At 43.7% G+C, this 24,389-nt stretch overlaps 1 protein-coding gene across 1 annotated transcript in view; it reads right to left on the reverse strand.

Moving 5' to 3' along the window:
• The window catches only part of T265_14874 (hypothetical protein), a gene marked incomplete at both ends in the record, with an annotated part of 191,826 nt that overhangs the window by 102,942 nt on the left and 64,495 nt on the right, over window positions 1-24,389 (reverse strand). Inside the window, 6 exons of the mRNA XM_009175619.1 lie at window positions 2,508-2,604; window positions 3,260-3,363; window positions 8,168-8,291; window positions 11,088-11,132; window positions 15,929-16,163; window positions 16,195-16,713. Of these exons, the coding sequence (XP_009173883.1) occupies window positions 2,508-2,604; window positions 3,260-3,363; window positions 8,168-8,291; window positions 11,088-11,132; window positions 15,929-16,163; window positions 16,195-16,713 (1,124 nt within the window). The remainder of the gene's footprint in view (window positions 1-2,507; window positions 2,605-3,259; window positions 3,364-8,167; window positions 8,292-11,087; window positions 11,133-15,928; window positions 16,164-16,194; window positions 16,714-24,389) is intronic.

A 24,389-nucleotide genomic window follows, 5' to 3' on the forward strand; every position in this document is an offset into this window, starting at 1 on the left:
CGTTCATTGTTTCATTTTGGTAGGTGACTCTACCCGGACCTTAGCAGTTTGTGCGGCGAATTATAGATATTATTGAACAAGAAATCCAAGCCTATCAATGTACATCGAAGTGGCATTGGATAGAACTAACAAAAACAGTTGAACGCAGAACTCTTGTACAAAACGGAATTTCCTCGTTGCCGTCTAGGCTTGGGCACCTTGGCAGTATCAAAACCTTGTCCTTGTGCAACCTTCGGGTGGCATGGCAGTTTGGCACCGAAAGGATGCCGTGGCTGAACAATTTAGAAGTGACCGAATGGTCTCTGTCATCTCGCGATAAAAGTTCCTTGTGTCCGCCAAAACTATAACGCTAAGCACTTCTACTGATGCCTCTCCGCAGCTAGGCACCGAAAGGGCGCTACAGCTGAACGATTTATTTTATTTTTTTTAATTTTTCTCCGTTACATAAAATCTGGTTCCGGGAATGGCAAGATTTTACTTTTGTTTCCTTTCAACAGCGTATATCTGCGCAACGACAAGTGACAGGGTCACCAGTTTGAGATAGATTCTACGACATATTGTAGCTGTCCGACTGACCAATCTTCGCGTGACGGGCAGACAAAATCCTATTACGAAAGGACCCTTGCAATTTATTGTCTGGTGACAAATTAATTCTTCTAACACCTCCAAGTCTGGTGTGGTTGCCAGGATTCTTTTGGTGAATGATTACATTAAACACGTTTTCTGACAGATAAGAATAATATCTGGTGATATTCGATTCACATAGTATGGTTGAACACTTCACAGCTGTCATCGCCGCAGCCTCTGTGATCCAAGTGTTCTCTCAGCATGTGAGACACGGGATACCCGACCCGTCATTATGATAAAACGAACTATAGTTTACGACTAGAGGATTCTAGCAGTTCAACACGAAGTGGGGACTCGAGCACTGCATCAGGAAACCGTATTACGGAAAAACAGCTTTAGTAATAAAAATGTTAAAGCATATTATGACGACCGTGAAGGCTTCGGCAGGGGAAAACTGCAGTGACTGAGTTTAGTCCCCTGTAACAGAACGCAGGGAACTAAGCAGTGACGAATGCGCTGCCACCGAATCACCTTGATGACAGTAACATCGTCAAATGCGAAAGATGTCTTGATGGTTAGAGCGCGACTTTACTGCCCCGAAGGTCCGTGGTTCTAACCCGACCTCTGCCTCCCGACTTCCACTATCCAGGCTTGGGTGACCTGCCAGCATCCCAGTCCTTCTGTTTCCTTCAGGTGGTACGGAAGCTAGGCACCGAAAGAGTTTTACAGCTGGAGGATTATTATTTATTTCAATGTCATTATGCGTTACCACGGAGGAGCACTGGTTCAAATGACCGTGACATCCATCAGCCGCCTGAACTACAGGAAGAAAGGAAGGCACGGGCCTAGTGTGTTCCCTAAAACCATATGCTAGTGGGAGGAAAGGTAACGGAGAGGAAAGGCAAGGAACATGGACAGTGATGTCACGATCAGCCGGAGGCAATATGTACGACAGATAAAGCAATTATGAGACCGCAAGCTCCACGGGAAAAGAAGCAACGTTTCCAGCAGTGAAGCAAGCCTATTTTGATATATTTCTGGGAGCACACCACATTGTTTACGGGACACTCAGGCAATGATTCTGGTGTACTCATATTCAGGCTTATCTGTCCCCATTTTAGGATACACATAACGGTTTGCAGCCCCGCAACTTTGTTAAGTCTATTTTGAATAAATTAGCTTATATTGCGTCAACATTGTCGTGTAGACTAAAACCCTCTACTTGAGACGCGATCATAACGGAGCGCACAGCACCGAAGTTGATAGGCGCTCGGACTACTGATGGCTTCAAAGTGTGGGTACTTAGCAGGTGCAGTTGGAAACCATTCCACTAGGAGAGAGAGGATCAACAAGATAGAGATGACCTGACTAAACATAGCAGATATCTGTCGAGCCACTTATCTTGGTCAGGACAGGAGGCAGTTTTCAAACACTGCTTTCTTGATATAAACTCCAAGACCGGGTCTACATGTTGAACTCCAAGAGGGGTAGCGGGCTGCCGAGGAGTGTTCGGCAAACTCATAGGCAAAAAAGAGCTCCCCGACATGCCCTTGCCAACTAAAACATGAAGCTGAATTTATGCTGCACATTCATTTCAAAAACATAGGATGAAAATTTGGCTGACAGTCAGTCGGGCATCCTGTAAGCACCAACTTAGGTTTCAATCGAATGTAGTTCATCAGTACTTCTTTTTGTTTTGGGAATGATCGTACTCGGATTACTGAGTCTCCAGGCATTTTGGCAATCGAAAAAAAGGGTCCCTATGGAGGTTTGGGAGCTACGGACCGTTGTAGAAATTATTGACGAAAAAGGCTGGATCTGTGTGTAACAAATGCCACGTCTGTCACAGATGTTGAACTGTAAACAGTAATCGATGAATAACCCCAGCACATCTTCTTTTTATGAGGTAAGTCACAAGGCCAAATTATCATCCAACTCACCATGGCGAGCACCGAGGGAATCGGTGTTAGATTGGTCACACTGACCATGGACAAGATACTGGGCATGTGACCTTCCTCTGCACCAGTAAAACAAAGCCTGTAATGAAGAACAATATACAGCATGAGAATAACGAAAAGCGAACGTCCATCGTTTTTTGACAATTTTGGGAGTAAACAAATAAACACCGAAAAAGAAATAACCCATTGAAGGCTGACTTAAACAAGAGTGCTCCGGTTGTACTCTATTCGTCAGATACGACTATGGGGAGTACGAGATTTCCGAAGTTCACGTGACCCAGTATTTTTTAACTTGATAGGGATTTGGTGTGGAACAGTAGGATATCGTAGGTGGAGGAAAAAGCTTGTAGCTGACTTCGGAAAAAACGCCACATTACGGTGTTCCCCATCCTACCACAGATTTTATGATCTTCATCAAGCTGAACTGACTGATCGACCGTCTCAACTTGACGTGAAGCTTTTGAAAGTAGACGAAAGTAGTACGTGGTGTAGCCGAGACTACAATTTCCTCGTTTTTGGAATTCTTTACAACCATATAAAACTTACAATTTCGGATGTGAATGACTGAATGAAAGTACAACTTTGTGTCATTGGAGAACGCCTCAGGAAAAACCGCCTGACTATTAGACTTCTGGCACAGGTGCCCGGAGGACGATAAATGACCTAACAGGTTGAAATGAGACTCATACTATTTGAATTGGAAGCAGTAGCATGTGTGGATGAACCTGACTTACCTGGACATGGAGAGCACCTCACCGTTGATACTGCCAAAAACGGATGCGGCGACAAAGACAGGCATAATCCAAGCCATCACGCCCATGCATCGATTGGCCATTGTCTAGAACACAAGGAGGAATTTCAGGAACCACTAGAGTAAACTGTCTCTCTTTTCGGTCAGTGTGAGTTGTCAGTCGTGAAAGCAATTCCATACCATCTCCCCGGGTGTGCACGAGAATTAGAATATTTAAGTAAATAATCAGTCAGACATATGGAATAAATCGCTGCAGACTGAAGTCAAAACGAAGTTTTGACGTCAGAACATATTTCTTTGTCTCGCCAGTTGTCTAGCCACAATTAATTCCGTGTTTGGGACCAGATAGCCCGTGGACAGGCGAACACGAATACGCAGATAAGTGTTAGGGCTCTCTTTCGACTTTACAATTTCAAGTTCAAATACACCGTCGAATTTGTTCTTAGGACTGAGGTGCAGACATGAATCATGGTTTTATATGGGAGAGCAAAGTTGGTTGTGAATTCAGGTACTTCACGAAGACTGGATGTGCAGTGCCAAACTGTTTTAACGGTCTGCCAATCGCTACGCCTTTCGGGATTATGTGCACTGCAGTTGAGGTGACAGCAAGCCATGGAGCCTGATGGCAGACTTAGACTGTGAATTGCTGGATTCTTAGGAACGTTTGTAGAAATCCCGGGAGAGAACTGTTTCTCCGTTTCCAAATGAGCCGACAAATAAATAGTCTATCTTCTCCAAGTTGGTCTCTATCAGCAACACAATTGGGAAAGCAGTGTTGAATGTTCCAACGACGCCAAGTTTCACCTGGCACTTTCTGATCGCCTTCAGAAGTAGGCATCATGAAAAGTTTGCTGAGCGACATCACGTCTATTCTTTCTTTTCAATACCGTTTGCTAATGAGTTCACTTGGATAGCCATTTCTCTGCAATACGGTTGATTTAACGTCCCGCCTCAATATTTGACTGCCTCCACTCAAAAGATACTGTACCGGAGTTCTTTTACGTTCCGTAGAACGAAAAAGTTTGACTTTTGAAAAAATAAATTGAAATGGTATTATGCTCCGTTGCCTTAGAAAACCAGAGGAGTTTTCTGCTTCAAGCTCAACGATGAGTTCACCAAAGCACTGGTGTGGTTGAGGTAACTGAAGAAGCTTGTTGAATATCATTCAGCGCATTTGTTGCGTTAGTCACACAGCGTGCATCCGAATTGATTGGCCGTTTTATCACGCCAAAACCTTCAGCGGCCAAATGGGTTCATCTAGCACATTGAGAATGCAATCATAAACATTCCTTAGTACCTTTGTAGTATTTTTTTGGCCCCAAGATTGCACTCTTGTTTCTACGAGGCTCTTTCCGGAGGAGAGGTGATTCTCAACGAGCCCTAACACAATGTCAGCTGTCAACGAATCTGTAAAACATCCCATTTTCACAGTCAACGAATTAGCTTCCAAGTGGTTATTACTACCGAGTGATTTCTGTGATAGTTCGAGGAGGCATTCACAGAAGCGTTCACGCTGAAGTACACTATGAATATTATCTCCCTAGTTCGTGCCAAGGAAAAAAATAAATCAAGTGATATGGCTCCTATCTGTAACTGACAGTAAGCTCTTTGGTAAATTAGCCTCATGGTTTTCTGGTTTCACTGGTGAATGTTCACTGCAGTCCGACGAATTTCTTCGATCGCAAACGTCTCTTTGTTGGTAGGCTGTGGGAGAAGCTAAGCAGATGATCACGACGAAGCAGTTGTTCAGGCTGTTCACCTAGGTCCTCTCTAGTTAACGGTTTCACTGTGTCTCTATTGATAGTATCCTCTAACAAAACGTATGTTCATTTGTAGCAACACTTCAGCCTTTGATCACAAAGAAATAGTCGGAACCGCCACAAGATTGCGACCCACCGATGCATAAGCTAGAGCGCTGATTTGTACACTGGGGCTGGCATACTCACTGGAGATGTAAGCCAGGAGTGTAGAGTGATCACTTCCTAAAACTAGGGCTGCCAACTACAGATATGACTGATTTTGTAGGCGGCTCTGAGGGACATGTAATTGAGATTCTCTCGGTCGTGGTTCTGTCAAAATCAGCACACAAAGTCGATTTGTTGGGAATATAATCCCTGATTGAATCTAGATAGCTTCTTTGTGATTGTGACGGTCAACCGAAACTTCGTAACTTTCTCTGACTGTTTGTTTTCTTGAGCCCTCTCAGCTTAACGACAATTCCCGAAGCTGGAACGTGCAATATGGGACTACACTTCATATCCTAGTCGTTTATTAGTAAACCAGTGTGCCACCGATGGTTTCTAACAGGTACAAAAGAGCTGTACAATGCTTCTGGGCTCAAGCACAGAATGAAGTTAGGACTCCGCTACTCCGTACCACCTTCAAACGGTATGTAAACTGCTTTGAGAAGAAAAAACACCACAAATGACCTTAACCCTCTTTTGGAGAGGTGATCACAAGAGTACAGCCAGTACAGCTGTTTACATGAACTCTGCTATCAAACGCTGGTTGGGCTATATATTAACCGGGGGTGATTTAATCAGCCACGAAGCCAAGTTATTGACCGGATACGAATCACACTAGAAATGGATGAGGTGCAGACTGCTAGTTATCAACAAATATGAAACAGCTGCACGATATCTTCCAACTTTTCATTAGGGACTGGCTTCGCTCGCTGGATGGTATTCCCGGTAATTATTAGTAATTAATTATTATCACTAATTGCTTCATTATTTATTACCGTTATCATTTATTACTATTTATTGGCGAAATGAGACCATTAAGGCACAGTTCCATGATTGGAATTAGGATAACAAATGTAAAGACAAATCTCTTGTCTCAGTGGATTGTGCTGAACAGCTTTATCGTTTCGGTCAGGATTAGACGTCACCTAGTTCCACGTTGCTTTACGTTTAAGGCAATGCATTATTCTACGGATTCCGATGCTGGATGTGCGCATTTATTTGAGGACTCAAAAATCTTCCCAGTGGGGCTTCACGCATGCTCAACACAACCATGGATGTTAACTTCTCTCAGGGCATGTCGACTTTGCTACATACTTGCCAAAACCTACTTCCTTTTGTTCAAACTTACCGTATCTCAAACTATACTGGTAAAAAAAAGATTCGTCACTATCAAAACCAAGCCATTTTGATAGGCATGCAAAAGTAAGATTGCTTCATGGATGCCTTGACTGAGACCAATATTATGACGTATGCGCGATATTCAGACCTTAAGTACGCGGTCCCAACAGGGACTCAACTCTTTCGGTAAAATTCCAGCGGCACAGATTTTTTACTGCAGTATCTTCTTGAGGAAGCAACTCCTCCGAAAAATGAAGAGGGTGCACTCTCTGATTGCTTCTCATCTGTTCTCAAAGCTGAACTGCCACCAGCAGTGTTGTTGATCAAGCATTTGAGGTTGAAAAGCTGAAGTACCACCCTTCAGTCAGCAGATACTCCTTTAGTGAAATCAACTTGTTTTCGCCGACAACTAAGCGCACAACACCATTTGTTGGAACGTATCTTAGGTGAAATGCGGTAACAAAGATGAGAAAGGACTCATGATAGTTTTCTGACCTATCAAGCTCCCGCAAATGGCCCTCGTTATCTTGTTATGTAAGGATGCATCTTCGCAATAAGTCATCGCGTTATACAGTACTTATTAGAGCTTGGTTGGTTGGAAAAATGTTTTATTCGGAATGACTTTAATGACCGGAGTGGGTAAACGAGGTACGGTTTCATCGGTTCACGCGAGTGTTTTTCTCAGTCGCCGAAATGCAAGGTTGTGGAACGTATCAACCAGTCCATATTTATCATCCCTTCTAAGAGGGAACGTCTTCATCATATTAGCAGGCTCAGGAGTGGTTTCTTTGAGGATATTACACTGCAATCGGTTTCTTTATTGGCTTTAAGAACGCAGATACACTTACATCTCCAAGGTACGGATTCATCACCTGATTTCCACAAATGAGCACTCCAACGTTTTACGAATTCACTTCTACTTGGCTCTTGTGTTGTTGTTGTGCACTAAGCTGGTTCTTCTTAGCAAGACCACTGAAATTTCGCGGCGTGTCGAATGCTAATCGTAGTGAGTCAACAGCATCGCTGTCACCTCAGTACCACAGGCATCGATTGTTGCGTGCTGGTAGCCAAAGCCTACTTTTACAGGACTGCCGCATATAACCAGGTGTGTTTATCCCTTCATTAGTCATCGTGATAACGGGACATCACCGACTGCCGGCTGTTAATCAGAAAACGTCATTGTGACACATTCTGCAAGCCTAGTTAATCAGTCTGGTGTAATACAGGCTTGTTGTATCCCAGCTCAACTGTTAAAGTCCGTAGTGAGTGGAGAACAGCCATACGCCATTGGAGTATATTAACGCTGTCGAAAGAATGTGCCTTGATAGGCTGCTAATGTTGGGCATAACTTGAGCAGGAAACTGACCTCTGGTTTATAACTAACTAACATTCTAAAAGTCAACATGGTTACATTAAAGACGAAAATTCCAACGGGAATATGGTGCCCGTACTATTTTCGTCATGAAAGCTTTCAACGCTGTGTTCAAAAAAGACGTGAGAACAAACGAAAGTAGCAAACAAGCAACAATGACTCAGCGTCGGCAAAAGCACCAACGTAGAGGTCAACCGATTTCGTTAGCTGGATTTCAAAAAAAATCAGCATTGTGGTACCCTCAGCGTAGTGGATCGTTGCAGACGATGACAGACGAAGGTTCCAGAAGATGGACGAATGTTTACGAGAGACCAAGTCACAATGACATAAATGGTAATTAACCGCCTAACCATTTTAAACTTGTAATGACAGTTGACCATATTGTATAAAAAATGTTTGGGCCAACTGGAAGGCTGTGAATTTGCAAAGAACTTACCACCGCCACAGCATCAGAGTTTAAGATCTCATAAGGTGATAAGACCGCCAAGTACGCAACGTTGGCCAGGACGTAGATCACTGTTACCAGGCTCAATGACAATACGATTACAATGGGTAGGTTTCTGAAACATAACAAGACCAAAGGACAAAAAAAGCGTGGGTTATTTTTGATCCATTTACGCAAACCTTGTGATATTTTTAGAGCGTTTGTAACACTTGTTCTCAACCAACTATGCTCTCAAGGTGCACGATGCAGAGGGAACTTAAAACCAACAAATTTTTGCTACATACTCACACCTAGACAGTAACCCAGCATAATAGCTATGGCAAGCTGTAGTGTGCCAGTGTTACCAACGTCAAATGCGTAAAGACCCCTTCACATAATAGGCAATATCATGTATGATTTGCTTCACAGGATTACTCTACTGTGTTCTATGAGACAGAGGAACAAAGAATCGTTGGCCAACTGCCGATAACGCTCTAGTTCTAGTTTTAGTAATACTAAATGAAATTCCTCTCCGATTGAAGATATGACGACGTGGCAGGTCACTCAGGCAATCTGAGAAAAACAAACACCGTGACTACTGGTGACAAACAAGAAGAGATGGAGGATTCACCACAAAACAGTGGGATGGCAACCTCACTAAAAATCAGGGAACATTTTGCGGAACGGCCTGGGTGGGAAAACACCAATAATCTAGTTATGAGGGCGAATATTTTAGGTCGATCCGTTTAGAAAATCAGAACTTGGGGTTAGATAGATTCAGTAAGTGATAAGCATGAAACAAAGCATGCATCTGAAAAAAATCGAAATTCGGTGGCATGGTTACCGGTTAGCTCGGGTAGCACTTTACTAAGATTGTCTACTCAGATATAATACTTCGATTCTAGTTTCCTGAAGCCTTCCAAGCCAGTTTAGCATTCTCATATGCGAAGAAATCCCGCATAACACTTTCCCTGACCGGCAGCTGTCCTGAACTGACCAATATGATCCATACGTGGACCATACCAAGACGTGGTCCAAAACTGACAGTCCATTTTTCTCAAACTATTTTGACTAGCATGAACGAACTGGGTATGCAAAAGACTGCTAAAAAAGGTTTCATGGCAATTGATGTTCACAAACTCAAGTGGATGTTTGAATCGACTGGAAAGAATATAACTTACTGTCCTGAGGATGCGGTATCTACTGATACTGATTTTAGTTTTTGGTGGACGGTGTAGGGGTTTTTGGTGAATTTTGTTCAAAGTTTGGGGAAGCGAATGAACCAGCTGAGTATTGGTGTCTCAAAGTACCTACCAGCGATGTAATTCATCCACGAACCATTGAACTGTTTAAGAGTGATGCACCATAAAGTACCTGCGAGAACCTCAAAAGAAATCTATCCACAATTCAAGAGGAAACGTGCCTGGTGCACAACCTAGCAATTTTGATGTAAAACTTTGTAGACGGATTGCACTGAATCACTACATGCTTTGTTTCTATCTAGGTCAGTTCAAACGAAGTAAGTAACAAGGAAAATTCTTATCTGAGTCGTTTCCATACGAATTACCCACAAATGAACACTAGATGCTCGCTTAATAATGGGGAAACGGTGCCGTCAAAATACCATCCCATTCCGCCTCCGAATTCGTTTTCTTCAATCTGATAACCGAACGGCAATGATTATTATACGGTATTATAGGGTACTTCTAGAGGAACAGCGCATATGCTTTCTTCATAATAACCCCGTTTTGGGTAACCGTTTTTTTTGGGTGTCCTTCCTTTATAAACACTGTGACCACAGCCGGAATGATTACTTCACCAGTTTTGGATGCAACTGATTTTTATGACTGAAAGTATTTTCAGGGGACATACCCAACGTAGATCTCTGGACTATTGCGGTTTTTGTCAGTTTCCTGAGGACACATTGGGTGCAACATGTGGAAAATGGATTGACTTGTGATGAAACTTACTGACGATTGCTATCGGATGACAAAGCAGCGATTTGCGTAAATATCAGCTACAAGACACCCACGATACCAACTTGTCGACGACGACCCCCCAGGTAGTTTATCAGACTGAGGAGTCACCACCTGGCCACTGCCCCGCTACGGAGGATACACCGGCTTAGGCTCTGGTCTTTTTGACGGCGAACTCTGTTGTTAATTTGAGTATCCAGCAGGCACTATCATCACGGAGACCCCATCCATGAAGACGGACAACATCAACAATGCCTAAACACTTCGTAATCTCTTTCACATCCTTCTTTCAGGTTATGCGTTGTTCAACTCGAGGTTTGCTTCACTCTGAAGGAGGCACAGAGAACAACAATCGTCGTGGCAGGCAATTTTTCGGAATGGGCAGCACTTGGCCTCAGCAGGTATCATACTGACCTTCAAAATATTCAAGGAACAAGTGTATAGTCGTATTGTTCAAAATAGCACTCGAACGTACAGAACCAATTAGTGATTACAGCCTCAGCCTCATTTAACCACGCAAAAAAACAAAGTTATTCAGTTCTGCTCATATTCACATCGCTCTCGATTGAACGATCATCCACTTGTTCTGGTGTAATTATTCTGGTGGGTCCACATGAAGGGGAAGCAGTAGACTCGATCCTTCCATGCAATGTAAGAAATTGATGGATACAGCAGGGTCCCGGACACATCGAATTTGGGCACTCGACACAGAAAGCTTATCTACCGAACGAGCCCTACGAACCGCAAAAATCCCTCATGCACAAGTGCCGTGATACAATCTGACGTCCAACAAGCGGTTGCAATTAACATATAATATCATTTCTTGAAGGCACCAAAGACAATTAATCGCATCAACTTTATGCAATCTTTGAACAAACCTATAAGGTTCATAAGAACTGAGATTTTCTCCTCTCGGAGACTGGTGATTCAAACGATACGGTTAGGGTAAAACTCACCGAGCTGGATTCTTCATTTCCCCAGTGAGAAAATTCAGGTAGTTCCTATGCAAAGGAAGGATAAAAATAATTTGAGGCAAAACGGAGCAGAAAGACGGTACTCCTACCTCAGTTAGTGTTTCTAGGATGCATAAGCAATCAACAGATATTAAGCAAAGTGCATTTATATTTGGAAGGAAACCAAACCCAAAGGTGTGATTAAGTATAAAAGCCGACGCAGAACACAAAATGATGTACTACAGCGACTCCATGAAAAGCAAAATAGAACTAAATCTAATTGATGGAATCGGGACAAATGTTAACCCACTAATTCATCCTCGTTTTTAGGGTGCAGCATACATCTCTGACGTGAATTGGCATTTCTGGAGTTCGTGAGAAAAAAGGTCAACAGACATTTGTAACGATTATCAGGTAGCTTTTGAGGCTACCATTTAAAAATAGTACTCGGCATAAGTTCTGACTTTGAATTTGTCAGTGTGATTGGAGCTTCATCACAGAGAATAGGCTGACCTGCTAATTTAATGCACCGACCCACGTAAGCGCATAAGAGATTGGGAATAGTACTATTCGTATCTTCGCCGGCTGCTCATGATAATTCGAAGTAACGACGGTAACCGTGTTGGCCACGACCCGTGTGGAAACCTACTAGCGATTACCAACTGCACATCATAATCATCATCAGCTGTAAGAGCCGCATACATGTCGTACAGTGGTTGTAGATAACAGAATTCCGTCCATAGATGATCTGGGTAGGTAGCTGCGCGTTGGAGGCGAAAGCGGATAAACTGGTGCGTAAGTAGAGGTCTAAGTGGGGGGTTAGGAAGGAATCTATGCATTGAAGGCAGTGGCTTGGATGCATGAGCGCCACTGAGGGCGCGGCTGAGCCATGTCTGACAATGTTTCCAACCATTGATGTGGCCCCCCTCCAGGTCCCTATCAGGACAGACGGCAATGAGCGGCGCAGCTGAGTTTTCTAGCAATGGTTTTCACAATTCGCAGCTAAGTCATTGGTTGACCTCTCCTGGTTCGTCTCCATTCTTCGCGTGGTTCTGCGAAAACAACCGTTTGAGGAAGTCGGTTGACTGGCATATGGAGCACGTGGTCAAGCCAGTGCAATGATGTTGGCACAGAAAGTAGACCGAGTACAGCAACTTGTACCACAATCATTCTAAAGTAACCCCGGGTTCGTCTACTCAGGGAGAGATGAGACACTTCTTTCGGATATCGCTAGCACTGAAAACTGCCGAATGAAGCGGAGTACTAGATCATTTCGCAGTACAACGTCGACTACTGGGTATAAACGTAACATCTTGTCAGAAAATCACTAGAAAAGAAATGCGATCGCGTACTTAATATGCTCTATTTCACAGTTATGGTGGCACGACGATGGACAGAAAGTAACAACTTGCCAGTGCGCTGTATGTATTTACAGACTGACAAAAATGTTTACCCCTACTAGGCGTCGAAGTCCACAGGTGCAACAACAATACACACAATTAAGTCCCGTCACAAGCGGTTTCAGATGGCCAGGTCACGTTCAAGATTTTGACTATGCCCTGGTTCGTGCACTCAACGTGCTTTGGTGTGCAGATCAAGTGCTACAACAGGCGTGTCAACTGACTCGATTGGCGCAACCATCAAACCGTCACTGATTCTTCACCTATCCTTTACCAAGGATATTTCAAGCAGTAGTGAACACATTTGAGATGTTCCAAAATCTGCAAACACATCGGTTTATGGCTTAACCATCCCCACAAATGATAACCACGAGACATCTGACAGGTTTTTAAACCCCTGGTACCCGAAGACATGATCGCACTTATCAACACCTCTAGGAATATCCATGAAATATTTCAGTTAAAGCGGGCTGATAGTTCAAGACAGCTCGTCAATAAATGAACAGTGAACTATTCGCGAGTGCGCCACGAATGGCCGAATGCCGGGCACAGAATCTCATATTGAGCACCAATATCGCCGACCACACCTCTCTATGTCTCCACATTACCACAAACAAGCCCTCCTCATTCGAAATGTTATGCATAAATTCAACGTTCAAAGCAACACAAACGGCAGACACAGATAAGCTTGCAACTTCGTAATTGAAAAATGGGGGACCCTAGCCACAATACGCTGGCAATGTAAAAATCGAGTTACAGGAAAATACCAGCCAACTGAGATATCGCTGCCGTAATTTCCAAGAATACCTAATGCTGCAATTGCCATCAACATCCGTCAGTTGAAACAACATCAGTATGTTGTTGCTGTGAAAGAACAATGTGTACGCAACGTGCTCACCAATTATACCTTGTCGTCCAGGTTTAATACTGAGTCACTTTGAACAGTTCGGCAGCTTACTTTTGTATACTGTAACACAATATAGGGCCACGTAACTGCCTCACAACTCACGTAAAACGCAGCGATTTCCTCAGGCTTAGTCAACACTGGTTTCACAATCAGCAGGTACACTGCATAAATCTGCTGGTCGCCCGTAGGTGGCTAACAAAAGCAGTTGACAATGGTAAAGACTTCCAAACAGTATTTCTTGATTTTTCAAGGGCAGTTGACAGATTCAAATATGTTTTCTGTCCAAGCAGTATAGAAGGCAGTAATAAAATTGAATGCGTCTTGCCCTTTAGGTACTGAACGAAGTCTCGAACGTGTGAGTGCTCACAGCATACTAAAAGACCTACGACTGGTGCACCCGTCATTACACCGCATCGCAGATACAAAACCTTGGTGTGATAACATATAGTCAGAAAATTCAAGCAGATAATACAAAACGACACAGGTGTTTGCTCCAAAAGAGGATCCTAACGAAGTTGCCATGAATGATTTCAAAAGTCAAATTATGCCATCTTGATGCAGAGTTCAAAGTATAGCGTGGATACAAATGTGCTCCACCACATACGGCTTGGAAGGGACCTACAGAAGGGACTGACAGAGTTTCCTCACTCAGAATATGTCATCCGAGCATAACGTCATGATTTCTGAATAATCAAAAATTATTATAAGCTTCCAAAAGGATGATTTTGTGGTGGGGTGAAAGAAATTTTCGAGCTTGAATCATACACCATCAGTGTAACGGTGGATACTACTGAGGAGGCATGTGCGTGGTATGTGGTTTATCGCAAATAGGCTTCGATCTAATGGAAGGTGGGATTTATTACGGAGTTTGTGGAATTGCTTTGTGGCATTCGTTTAAATTGGCCAATGAATATCCAGTAAAGTTCAGGAAGACAGATATGCAGTTTTTCAAAAACAATACGCATTGGAGAGTTTTGCCTTCCAGTCCAGTAGTCTGTAACTGTTCGGCTGGTGTTTTTCAGTAAACATATTCGCGGCAAAGAGCTTCTTCCTTTCACCGGTAAGATCGTAGTGACCTTTCTTCAGTGCGGAAACCTATCAGCGTATCTTATTCAACAGGTAAATGCGTGTAGTTTTTCAATACAACACAATTACGCGGTAATATGTTGAAATTAACACACCAATTCTGCAATACCAACCGCAGAAAGCACTTTGTAGCAACTGACCTATAGAATATGTTGACGGCCGGACCCATGCATATCTTTCCCATTAAGTATTTCAAATCATTACATGCTCACATTTGATGGCACCACTATGAGTTGCCCTGATATTTACATTGTCAAGAAACTGGTTAGCTAATAAGACTGACTAACAGCTTGGATTGAAATCAGCCAGAACCTAAACGTTCGGATCCCGGTTTTACGGATACTGAGTCTTTTTTTTGTTGAGCCACCAAGCCCAACAAATTTCGTCTAATCGGTTAAACCGGTAAGATTGACAGCGTTTTGCAAGCACACTCTGGCAGTAGCTAACAGTAACACCGCTATCTGTCAGTAATTCGCTTGCAGTTGGCGGATAGTGGAATTCAGGGTGTCGTTTTCGTGTCGAAGGTTTGGATTACATGGAACCAAACCATGACCACCACACGCAGATAAGAGCCGTTTACTGATGTCGCTTCAGCGAGACAAGATCAAACACTTCCACGAGCGAACACATTTTTAAACCCGACCTAACACTGTGCGTTTCAAAATCCCAGGGGTGAAGTAACGAAGTCTTAATTAGTGGCCTACAAAAGCAGCTTAATCATCCGAGTACACAACCCGGTCATTAATTTGAGGCTGTATTTGGCTGGCGTATGAGCTAATATAACAGGTGGGTTATGTTGAATATTTTTACGACAAAATACGTGACACGTTCATAAGGTGATCGCACATAGTTCGCACATGGTTTGACTGCTATTCAACCGAAAATCGGTTCGATACGGTGACTGGGCATAGTTCTCAAAGCGCCAATTCTGTCGATTCACCATAGCCTTGTAGTCTATGTGAGATCAAATCTAATAAAAGTATTAGGACGACGTTACACAAGAGTCTTGATAAATGAAACGCCTAGACCCAAAGTCCTTCCAAACTACGAGCGACAGCAAATTGCTATGCAACTTGGCAGCTTGTAAGGCAGCCGATGATAAAGACGACTGGCACCTTTTAGCCCTGCGCCTTGTTTTGCATGTGGTTTCAGTGTTTTTCTTATGATTAAAAACAGGAAAGCTCCTAGGTTTTTGAAACAGATTATTTTTAACCAAGACTGATACAAACAGTCAAACGTTAGAACGCCTTTCAAGGAAAATCCTGAGTCAGAGGTTTTACACCGAACATCGAAACCATAAAGACATGAAGAAACAGCACCGGTCCGTTCTATTTTCTCATAAGTAGCCATGGTCAGTCTGCTTCTATCCTAGTAATAAACACACGTTTCGCTTATATGACCGTCCAAAAAACAATAAAATACGGCATCTATAAAATATTCAGCACACTCACCAAGCAGCATAGGACCAGAATCCTTGATAAAAAGCGCTTGCTAGTGCCCCCGGAGAAGTCGCACTGTTTTCAAACGAGTCTCTGAAGCTTTCGACGTTGCCTTTAGCGAGATAAGCAAATCCGAATCCGATGACAAGTAGTAATGCAAAAACCTTTCCGACTGTGAAAACCACAGACAGTTTTGTGGCCCATGTGACTCGGTAGCAGTTGATGAAGCAAAGTGTTACTAAAGGTACTAGTAAAAAGTATAGGAAATACAAACATACGTAGGACTAAAATTGCCACCAACTGAACCGCAGAGATCGGCACATCGCACGTGGGGAAAAAAGGCTTCAAAATGTAGTTGGCTGCTACCATAGAGTTGACAGCGCAAGCAACAGTCCCAATCACGAAGAAAGTGATCCAGAGGGCCATGAAAGCCAAGAACGGACCAAACGTTTCGAGAATATATATGTATTCACCCCCGGATCGTGGGAGGGTGACACCAAGTTCTGCGTATACAATAGCGCCAAGTGCGCTGAATAATCCAGTGACGATCCACATGATAAACGAGAGGCCAACAGAATTTGTGATGCGCAAAACTCCAACAGGCGACAGGAAAATGCCTGAACCAACAATTATTCCGACCACTATTCCAATGCCCTTTAGGATGCCAATATCCTTTTTCAGCTCTATTTTTTGGACTCCTGCCTTCTTTTTCTTCGACCCGAAAACCATGTTTGTCCGCTGTGGCAAAGTCCGAATACAATGCACGACAAGAAAGCAAAAGTATTTAAAATACCGGTCTGGGGTGCCTTGAGGTTTAAATTAGTATGGTATAGTAAAACAAGGCTCCTAGTTCGATGAACAAGTATTATCTTAACATTTTAGTGTTGTGCTGGTAAATGGCTGTGGGTTTTACGTTACAGCCACACTAAAGTGATGTTTACTCTCATCCACATCAGTTCGGCATCGCACACTTAAAAATTTCCCCCATTTTGAAGTTTAATCAAGTACAGAAGATTCACTGGAACAGAATAGAAGGGCGTGACTTGGAAGCAAAAGTCTATGTTGCTCCATATGCTCCATATGTTACTCCGTCAGTTTTGTGAATTACTTCTTTCATCTTCGATTCAAATGCACGTTGCCGAGGGCTTTAACCACTTAAGTGTATTCCAAGGGACATCAGGCCAACGGAAGTGTATTCATGAGTAGCTATATGGAGACCCGCAGACCTGGAATCGTGGTTGTCTTGCCCGGCTTTAGCTGACTGGTGGATACCAAAATCAAGAGAGGGGCTGCCCAATATTTTCTTGGCGGGGCTATTTGAATTGGTCGGTTTCAACACATCAAAATCGGATGAGACTTTTATAGCCCTGGTCCTGTGCGTGGATGTGTAGTACTGCGAAGTGTTTCGGACGAGGACTCAATAAGTGACAACGAATCTGTTGCAAAGTCAGAGATACTGGGGAAGAAGAGGTCGAAGCGAAATGATCAATATGGTGGGAGAACTTGGAGAAGGGAATAGACGAATTTGGCGACGTCATCTGTGAAATTTTCTGATGATGCTTTGTAGCACTGAAGCCAAAGTACATGTGGTTTAACAACGTACTCTGGCAGAGGCTGGCTAAAATTGTAGAGCGAGCCAAGTGTAGCTTGCGATAATCAGTGAATGCGAAGGGAGGGCGGGTCGGACCGATCACTTTCGTCGCCTTCATGTGGAAACAGAGCGACTAAATAATGGTACAGTACGGAGAGAATGAAGGTGGTGCCCAGATAACCAGAATGTGCCAATGGAGAATGAGTCGGGTCAGTGGATCCATATATACTGGCTTCTCCTTGGTGCGATTGACAGACTTATTTCTCTCTTACTAAAGGGGCGTTTAACACAACCTGCCGGATATCTGGGAAACTTTGTCATGTTTCTGAACCGTCACGTTGGGGATCTGAGTAATTGGAGGGCAAAAGGGAAGCCTATGGGCTGGTAGAAACAGGGAGGAAATATATTTTCTGTCTAATCCTTGATGAATCACGCTGAAGACCTCAGATGGATTTTTGAAGGAGCCAGAAAATTGGATTTTGGATGTCCCACCGTTGGGAAAACCTGAAAACCTTCGGTAGATGTGGATCCGGTGCGGCAACGCATGGCAGAAGGGCAAGACCGAAAAGGCGATGGACTTAAATGCACCTTAGTCGATGAAGGGCGCTCATACCAGATGGGTGATATAAAGATATAATGTGAAGCCTTCTTATTACGAAAAATAAATTGCTCTTAATGGGCTTGCTTGGAGGTGCTGTTCCCACCTAAGTTGTAGCGTGGAGCTGATGCAGCTGATTGCACCTCGGGATCGGGTGGGCCATTTCTCAAGGGAGGTGGTTGATGGAAATGATGTGTAAATAAGAATACGATCCGTTCTCCCTCTAAGAAAGCTTGATCCGATGGTACAGAACCAGCTCATCCTCTAGGCTATTCAGCGGACGGCACCAAGTTTATGCCGAGCAGCTAAACGCTGTGACAAACACTACCCATGAGGATTATGAAAGCTCACTGACAGTACATGACCGGTTGTATTCTTTTGGAACTCATGAGGTAACTGCATTCCACAGGCTCCTGTCAATCCAACGTTCTACTTGGACTCAAATTACCCGGGATTGGAGAGGGGCACACTCACTCGCAGTAGAATTTGTTTTTGACGGGAGCGTCATTTGGAACCAAGTTGAGCTCTCGTTCAGGTTCATCTTAATTCCAGGTGAATCCCTCACCAAAGCCAAATTTGTAAGTAAGTAAGCGTATATTGCTAACTTTTGCAATTAGGGTTCAGGTGGAACATGAGGATGACGGAAACTAGGGGACTTTGCCTACCAGGCGAGCTACAAGAGGAACGAAACCGGTCGTCATCTGTCGAAAAATAATTTCAAAAACTAGTTAGCAGTGCATTACGTCCATACATCTCATGGTGATTGTTCAAACATGGTATAAACTGAAGAAAGATACAGCCCGGCATCTCAAATTCTGTCGTTCAACAACATAGGCGAGAGGTTCAAAGGGATTTCAGTGGAGGCCTCCGTCAAACCCAAATTAGTAAGCAAACGGGCATATTTCAGAGAAATAGTGATCCGTGGTCCTACGAAGCAGCCCGGTTTTAGATTCGGAAACTGGGCCCTGTTATTAGCTTCTCTCCTGGTGACCTTTACTTGTATCTAGTGATTACGTTATGGTAAGCTATTTTATTGCTTCAGGGAAGAACAGTAATGGAAGAAAAATAATTCTCAGCATGCTAGCAGCTCAGACGTGTAGAGGCAGCAACAAACCGCTTGGATTATAGCTCTTCTGGAATGGTGTAGATGATCAAAGTTTAGCTTGCCCATGACTAAAAGTTAACATGGTCTCATCGAGTTTGTGAAATTACTATATTCCGGACTTTGCTACCAACGCTTGACAGAGAATGTCGTTGATATCTTTGCTCTGTTGGCCCATGTTGTTTCAAGGAAGAGAGCGGAAACAAAGTTGTACTAGTAAAACGTTGCACGTGAAGTAGAAAAAGCCATATGATCTATAGACTGCTCAAGCAACACATTGTAAGCATTCAACTTAAAAGGGTTCTGGTGAAAGTGTATTGCAAAAAATTGCACAGTTGTATTTTTAAATCCCATGGGGCATTCAAGACGGCATTCAAAACTTAACACTACCATGTGCATGTGTGACCCACGTGTACATAGAGCGGCTCGCCGGTAAGCGAATAACATCAGACATTTCCGTGCAGCTCAAGGTTGTATCTATAGACTGCTCAAGCAACACATTGTAAGCATTCAACTTAAAAGGGTTCTGGTGAAAGTGTATTGCAAAAAATTGCACAGTTGTATTTTTAAATCCCATGGGGCATTCAAGACGGCATTCAAAACTTAACACTACCATGTGCATGTGTAACCCACGTGTACGTAGAGCGGCTCGCCGGTAAGCGAATAACATCAGACATTTCCGTGCAGCTTCAAGGTTGTTAATGAGCGCAATTACAATATAGCTACATCCAAATGCTCACGTTCATGTCCTTACATATTAATTAACCAGATGGGATCAGAGGTAAAATTATAATTTAAAACACAACAAGCCTCCAAGTTTTGAACGTGGCATAACCCGGTGCTCTTGCTGAAGTCATTCATAATAGGTAGTGCCTGTAAAGTACACCGGAAGCCATGCAGCGCCAGAAGACAGTATGGAGAAACGACTACAAAGAAAAGATGCTGTGAGTTTAGTGGACACCTTTGATTCAAAAGCGAACGTGATAAATTCGGGAAACGGACACCGGGTCGATTAATAACAAAGTTGTTATAGCTGCAGTTTTTAGCTGGGAGTGGCAAAGTTGCGCGCGCTGTGCAGTGGGCACTTCACATTGAGACAAAATGTCGACTAGTATAGTCGCGCAAGATGCAGTACAAAAGTGATGCAATAGTAGGGCTACCTGAGAAGCCTACTGGACAGCGCACTCATTTACCATTCACAGGATTTGCGTGCAACCCTCAGGTAACTAGCATTTCCGTCGGAGCAGATGCTTGAAAGTGAGCGGCAGGTGAGAACAGTCAGGCGATAAAATCTCAACATAAGTGACCAGAGTGAAAGTACACCTTATAAGCCGCGATCAAATATTCAAGGAAGGAGCGGAAATTAAGCAACGCCGCGTTATAATAGATAGGCGTGATTTACTCTACTTATGAGTGGTCAAAAGCACATTTAACCACCGATTCACTAGTCGTCACGGGGGACGACGTAAAATATACGGGCAGTTTAGCGAATCCTCGTCGGTGTCTCGGCTTACTTTCATAGGGCTAGGACTTAGAATCTTTCTTCTTATGCTAAGAATCTTGCGTTGGTCAGTTTGGAGGACAGGGACTTGAGATGACTATTAGCCTACATGTTTAGTAAAACGTGACTTGGATCAAGAGGCGGGACTAGGGACTTTGAATGGGCAGAAATAGGAAAGTGCAGACTCAGTACCATACGTGTGAAACCCACACGCATGAACTTGTTGGGTTCAGAGCACTACTGCCCGTCCCATTTGCCCTCATTTTCCTTCACTGCGACCTCACTTCGAATACTGCATGCAGGCAGAGACCCCCAGGGAGGGACCCCAAATGGAGCTTTATATACCTGCGCCGAATTTCCAAATACAGGCCGTCGAGGCTTTTTTCACTGGTAGTGTGCGAGGGCCATTGATTATTAGTGCGGAAGCTGCTTGTGTATGTGTTACTGCTTGTATCGCTGACAGTACATAAGCCAACCAATATTTTGATTGGTTTCGTTAGGACAGCCTTCTCAACTGCTGCTAGATGTCCCTGATGCGATCATCCCTGTGATTGAGGGATGAAATTCCACTCTACCTACTCTATGACTCTCGGCATCGCACCTCAAATTGGAAGCAGGTCTGTAGTTCAGTATAAGAACTATTCCTCTGTGGCGATCAGCACTGCAGACTTCTAATTGCTGAATTTAACTAGGATGTTCCTGATGAATCTGATGCCGTCTCCTTCATAAAGGGTAACGGATACTGCCCCGATGATTCAAAGCATGGAAAATGATCGGGAAATTTCTTTCTGGCGAGAAAGCAATTGCGGGTTTGCCAGGTTTCATTCGACGAGGCGCCTGCACACTCTTAAGAATGCTTAATTACCTAATTATCTGATTGATATGAAGCGCTGTTACTCCAAACCGACTTTGGGTCAGCATCTCGAACTCATCATCTTTGGGGAAGCCAAATTTTTCAGGTTCTATTTACGATGCCTACTCCAAGGAAGTTATACTAGAAGTTGTTGTTCAGTTGCATCTACAGGCCGTTAGAAGCAAATATATTATCAAGTAATTGTGTACTAGATAAGTCAGTCAGTTCCATCATTAAATGTTTGATTTTCAAGATTAACCCTCCATTCTTGGTGGCTTTAATTCGGACCAAGCCCGTTGAGAAAGCTCAGGACGCTCTCGCCGTCAATACAATTATCAGATATTAAACCTTGAAAACATCTAAATGCTTCTCAGTGCGGCGGGATAATGTCACCATAGCGTGAGATGGTCACGTAAAGCAGCTACTTTCCTTGGTGTGATGAACTGCCTGCCATTTTGGTTAAAATAGTCCTACCTTCCACCACCACCTGAGAATCTGCAGTAAGTTATATCGCCCTTGATTGTTTCTGAGCAAAACATGTATTACTTAAATGGGAAATAACGCTTGCGGCCCTGTAGGCCGTGTGGCTGCAGGCGACGCAACATCCAAAAACTTAAAATTATCTCCGTCGCTAGCCGAAAATAATTTTTGCAGAATTTGCGTGAAGTATTTGGCTAGTTTGAGACCAAGTTTCCTTCACGGAAGTTCACCAACCCATATTCTAAAGGTTCTCAGGCCTCATTAGCAAATTATACTTCCACAGACCTGTTCATGTTCTGGCGAGGGATTTCTGTCGCAAAAATGTGTCAAGTATGAACGACCAACAGCGGTTCGCAGTTTAACGCTAGAGCTATCAGGAATTTTGCAATGGAAGTGAAGTTGGATAACTTCATGATGATTCTCAACAGTTCCGCTGAAGAAAGGAGGTGAAGCGTTTGTTGCCCCAAAGCCTACTTGGTCCTTCTTGCACCTACATTTTAGTGGCAGGATCAATAATAATAATAATGTTTATTCCCAAATTGTGGGTGGCATACCCTCTGAAATGATCATAAGTTAACAGTCAGAATTAAGCATGGCTAGGGGTTTACGAGTAGTGGGGATTGCCCGATTAGAGGTCGGTGTCATTAAGAAATATCCGCTGAAATAATAATAATAGGTTTCTTCCCCAACATGCAGGGAAATACATGCCTGAGGTCCGACTTGTTTCAAGGCAGTCGGCTGACATGAATTAAAACTGAAACCCATTACTGGCCACGAGTGACCTTGGGCGGTTGGTTAAATGGCCGGATGCACATTGAGCAAAAGCGGAGATGGAGATGGAACAATTTGAATTGGAACAAATGGCAAGTCTTGTCTCAAAAATGTGGTTTAATCTGCAACTAAACAGACTCACTGGTTGCACTGTCGTATGGAAGCCAGGTGCAAGGGATATGTTGGATAAGGCATGGTGCTAATGAATAGGGCCAACCGAAAGCCGTATACGGAATGAACTTGTGGGAAAGACAAGCCGAAATTGTAGCGGAAAACAAGCTGGCGACCCATTACTGGCCACGAGTGACCTTGGGCGGTTGGTTAAATGGCCGGATGCACATTGAGCAAAAGCGGAGATGGAGATGGAACAATTTGAATTGGGAGCAAATGGCAAGTCTTGTCTCAAAAATGTGGTTTAATCTGCAACTAAACAGACTCACTGGTTGCACTGTCGTATGGAAGCCAGGTGCAAGGGATATGTTGGATAAGGCATGGTGCTAATGAATAGGGCCAACCGAAAGCCGTATACGGAATGAACTTGTGGGAAAGACAAGCCGAAATTGTAGCAGAAAACCAAGCTGGCGAAATTTGAGCGAAAACTCATCGGGTACGAAAGAACTCGTCCCAGAGACAGTTGGGGCAAGATGAAAAATTTGCTCGAAGTTGCATTTACAGGCTTGAGTGAGCGAGGAGCTGCGATCGAGATTCTGAAGAACATGGTTGTGGTAGTGCCATCACACCGGTGTGACAGTGACATGCTGTCAATGCACTGACATGATTCGGTTTATGGACAGCCCCGTAACGGTCGTCAAGGCTGCCTCGATCGGAGAGAGGATGCGCATTTCCGTAGCAACTGGATCTGGGTTGGGCGAGGAACTTGATGCAGGGTCAGGCGAACGCAAGGTCACGGATACTTTCCCTTTCGTTGGATGACCATGTGAGTGTAAGCCGGGGACCAACCAGTTTGCATGAATGACAGTTTTACAGGGCGTTTGGGCAACTGCAGTCGAAGCTTGAAGCATGGGAAGAGGGACGATGAGAAAGGAATAGAATGAAAGCTGTAGCGTGCGGCGAGTGTCAGAAGGCATAAGATACAACGGCGTCGATAGAAAAAATCATAAAGGGGATAACAGAATGCTTAATGGATCCAGAAAAGGCGAATTTGCTTGCTGATTCGGAAACCAAGTACCAGTTTGTCCAGAGTAGGTGCCTAGGTTAGGGAGGTAAAAACTTTGTCTTCGAGGTGTCTAGCAGGGAAGCTAGCTGTTAACCTAGTTGACACGGGCCCCGTTGTGCAAAAAGGGGTTAATGCGAGCAGTGACAGTAGACAAGTAAAAAGCAGACAGGCGTCAGGTTTCCATATAATGGATAAGAATCGTAGCTTAGCTGATATCTACCACGTCAACCTAACAGGAAAGTAAAATTAAGGATCACCAGTCGCGCAGCCCCTGCCGTTAACTCCAGAAAACGAGTGGTGCACGGCAAAAATAGCCGATGAGTGCTAGCTGCGACTGCTTGCAGTCAGGAAATAATAAGTTATTTGCATTTTGTGCCTATGATTGTTCTTGATGGCTTGG

This window comes from Opisthorchis viverrini (genome assembly GCF_000715545.1).
Source record: "Opisthorchis viverrini unplaced genomic scaffold opera_v5_279, whole genome shotgun sequence".
Taxonomy (NCBI): domain Eukaryota; kingdom Metazoa; phylum Platyhelminthes; class Trematoda; order Opisthorchiida; family Opisthorchiidae; genus Opisthorchis; species Opisthorchis viverrini.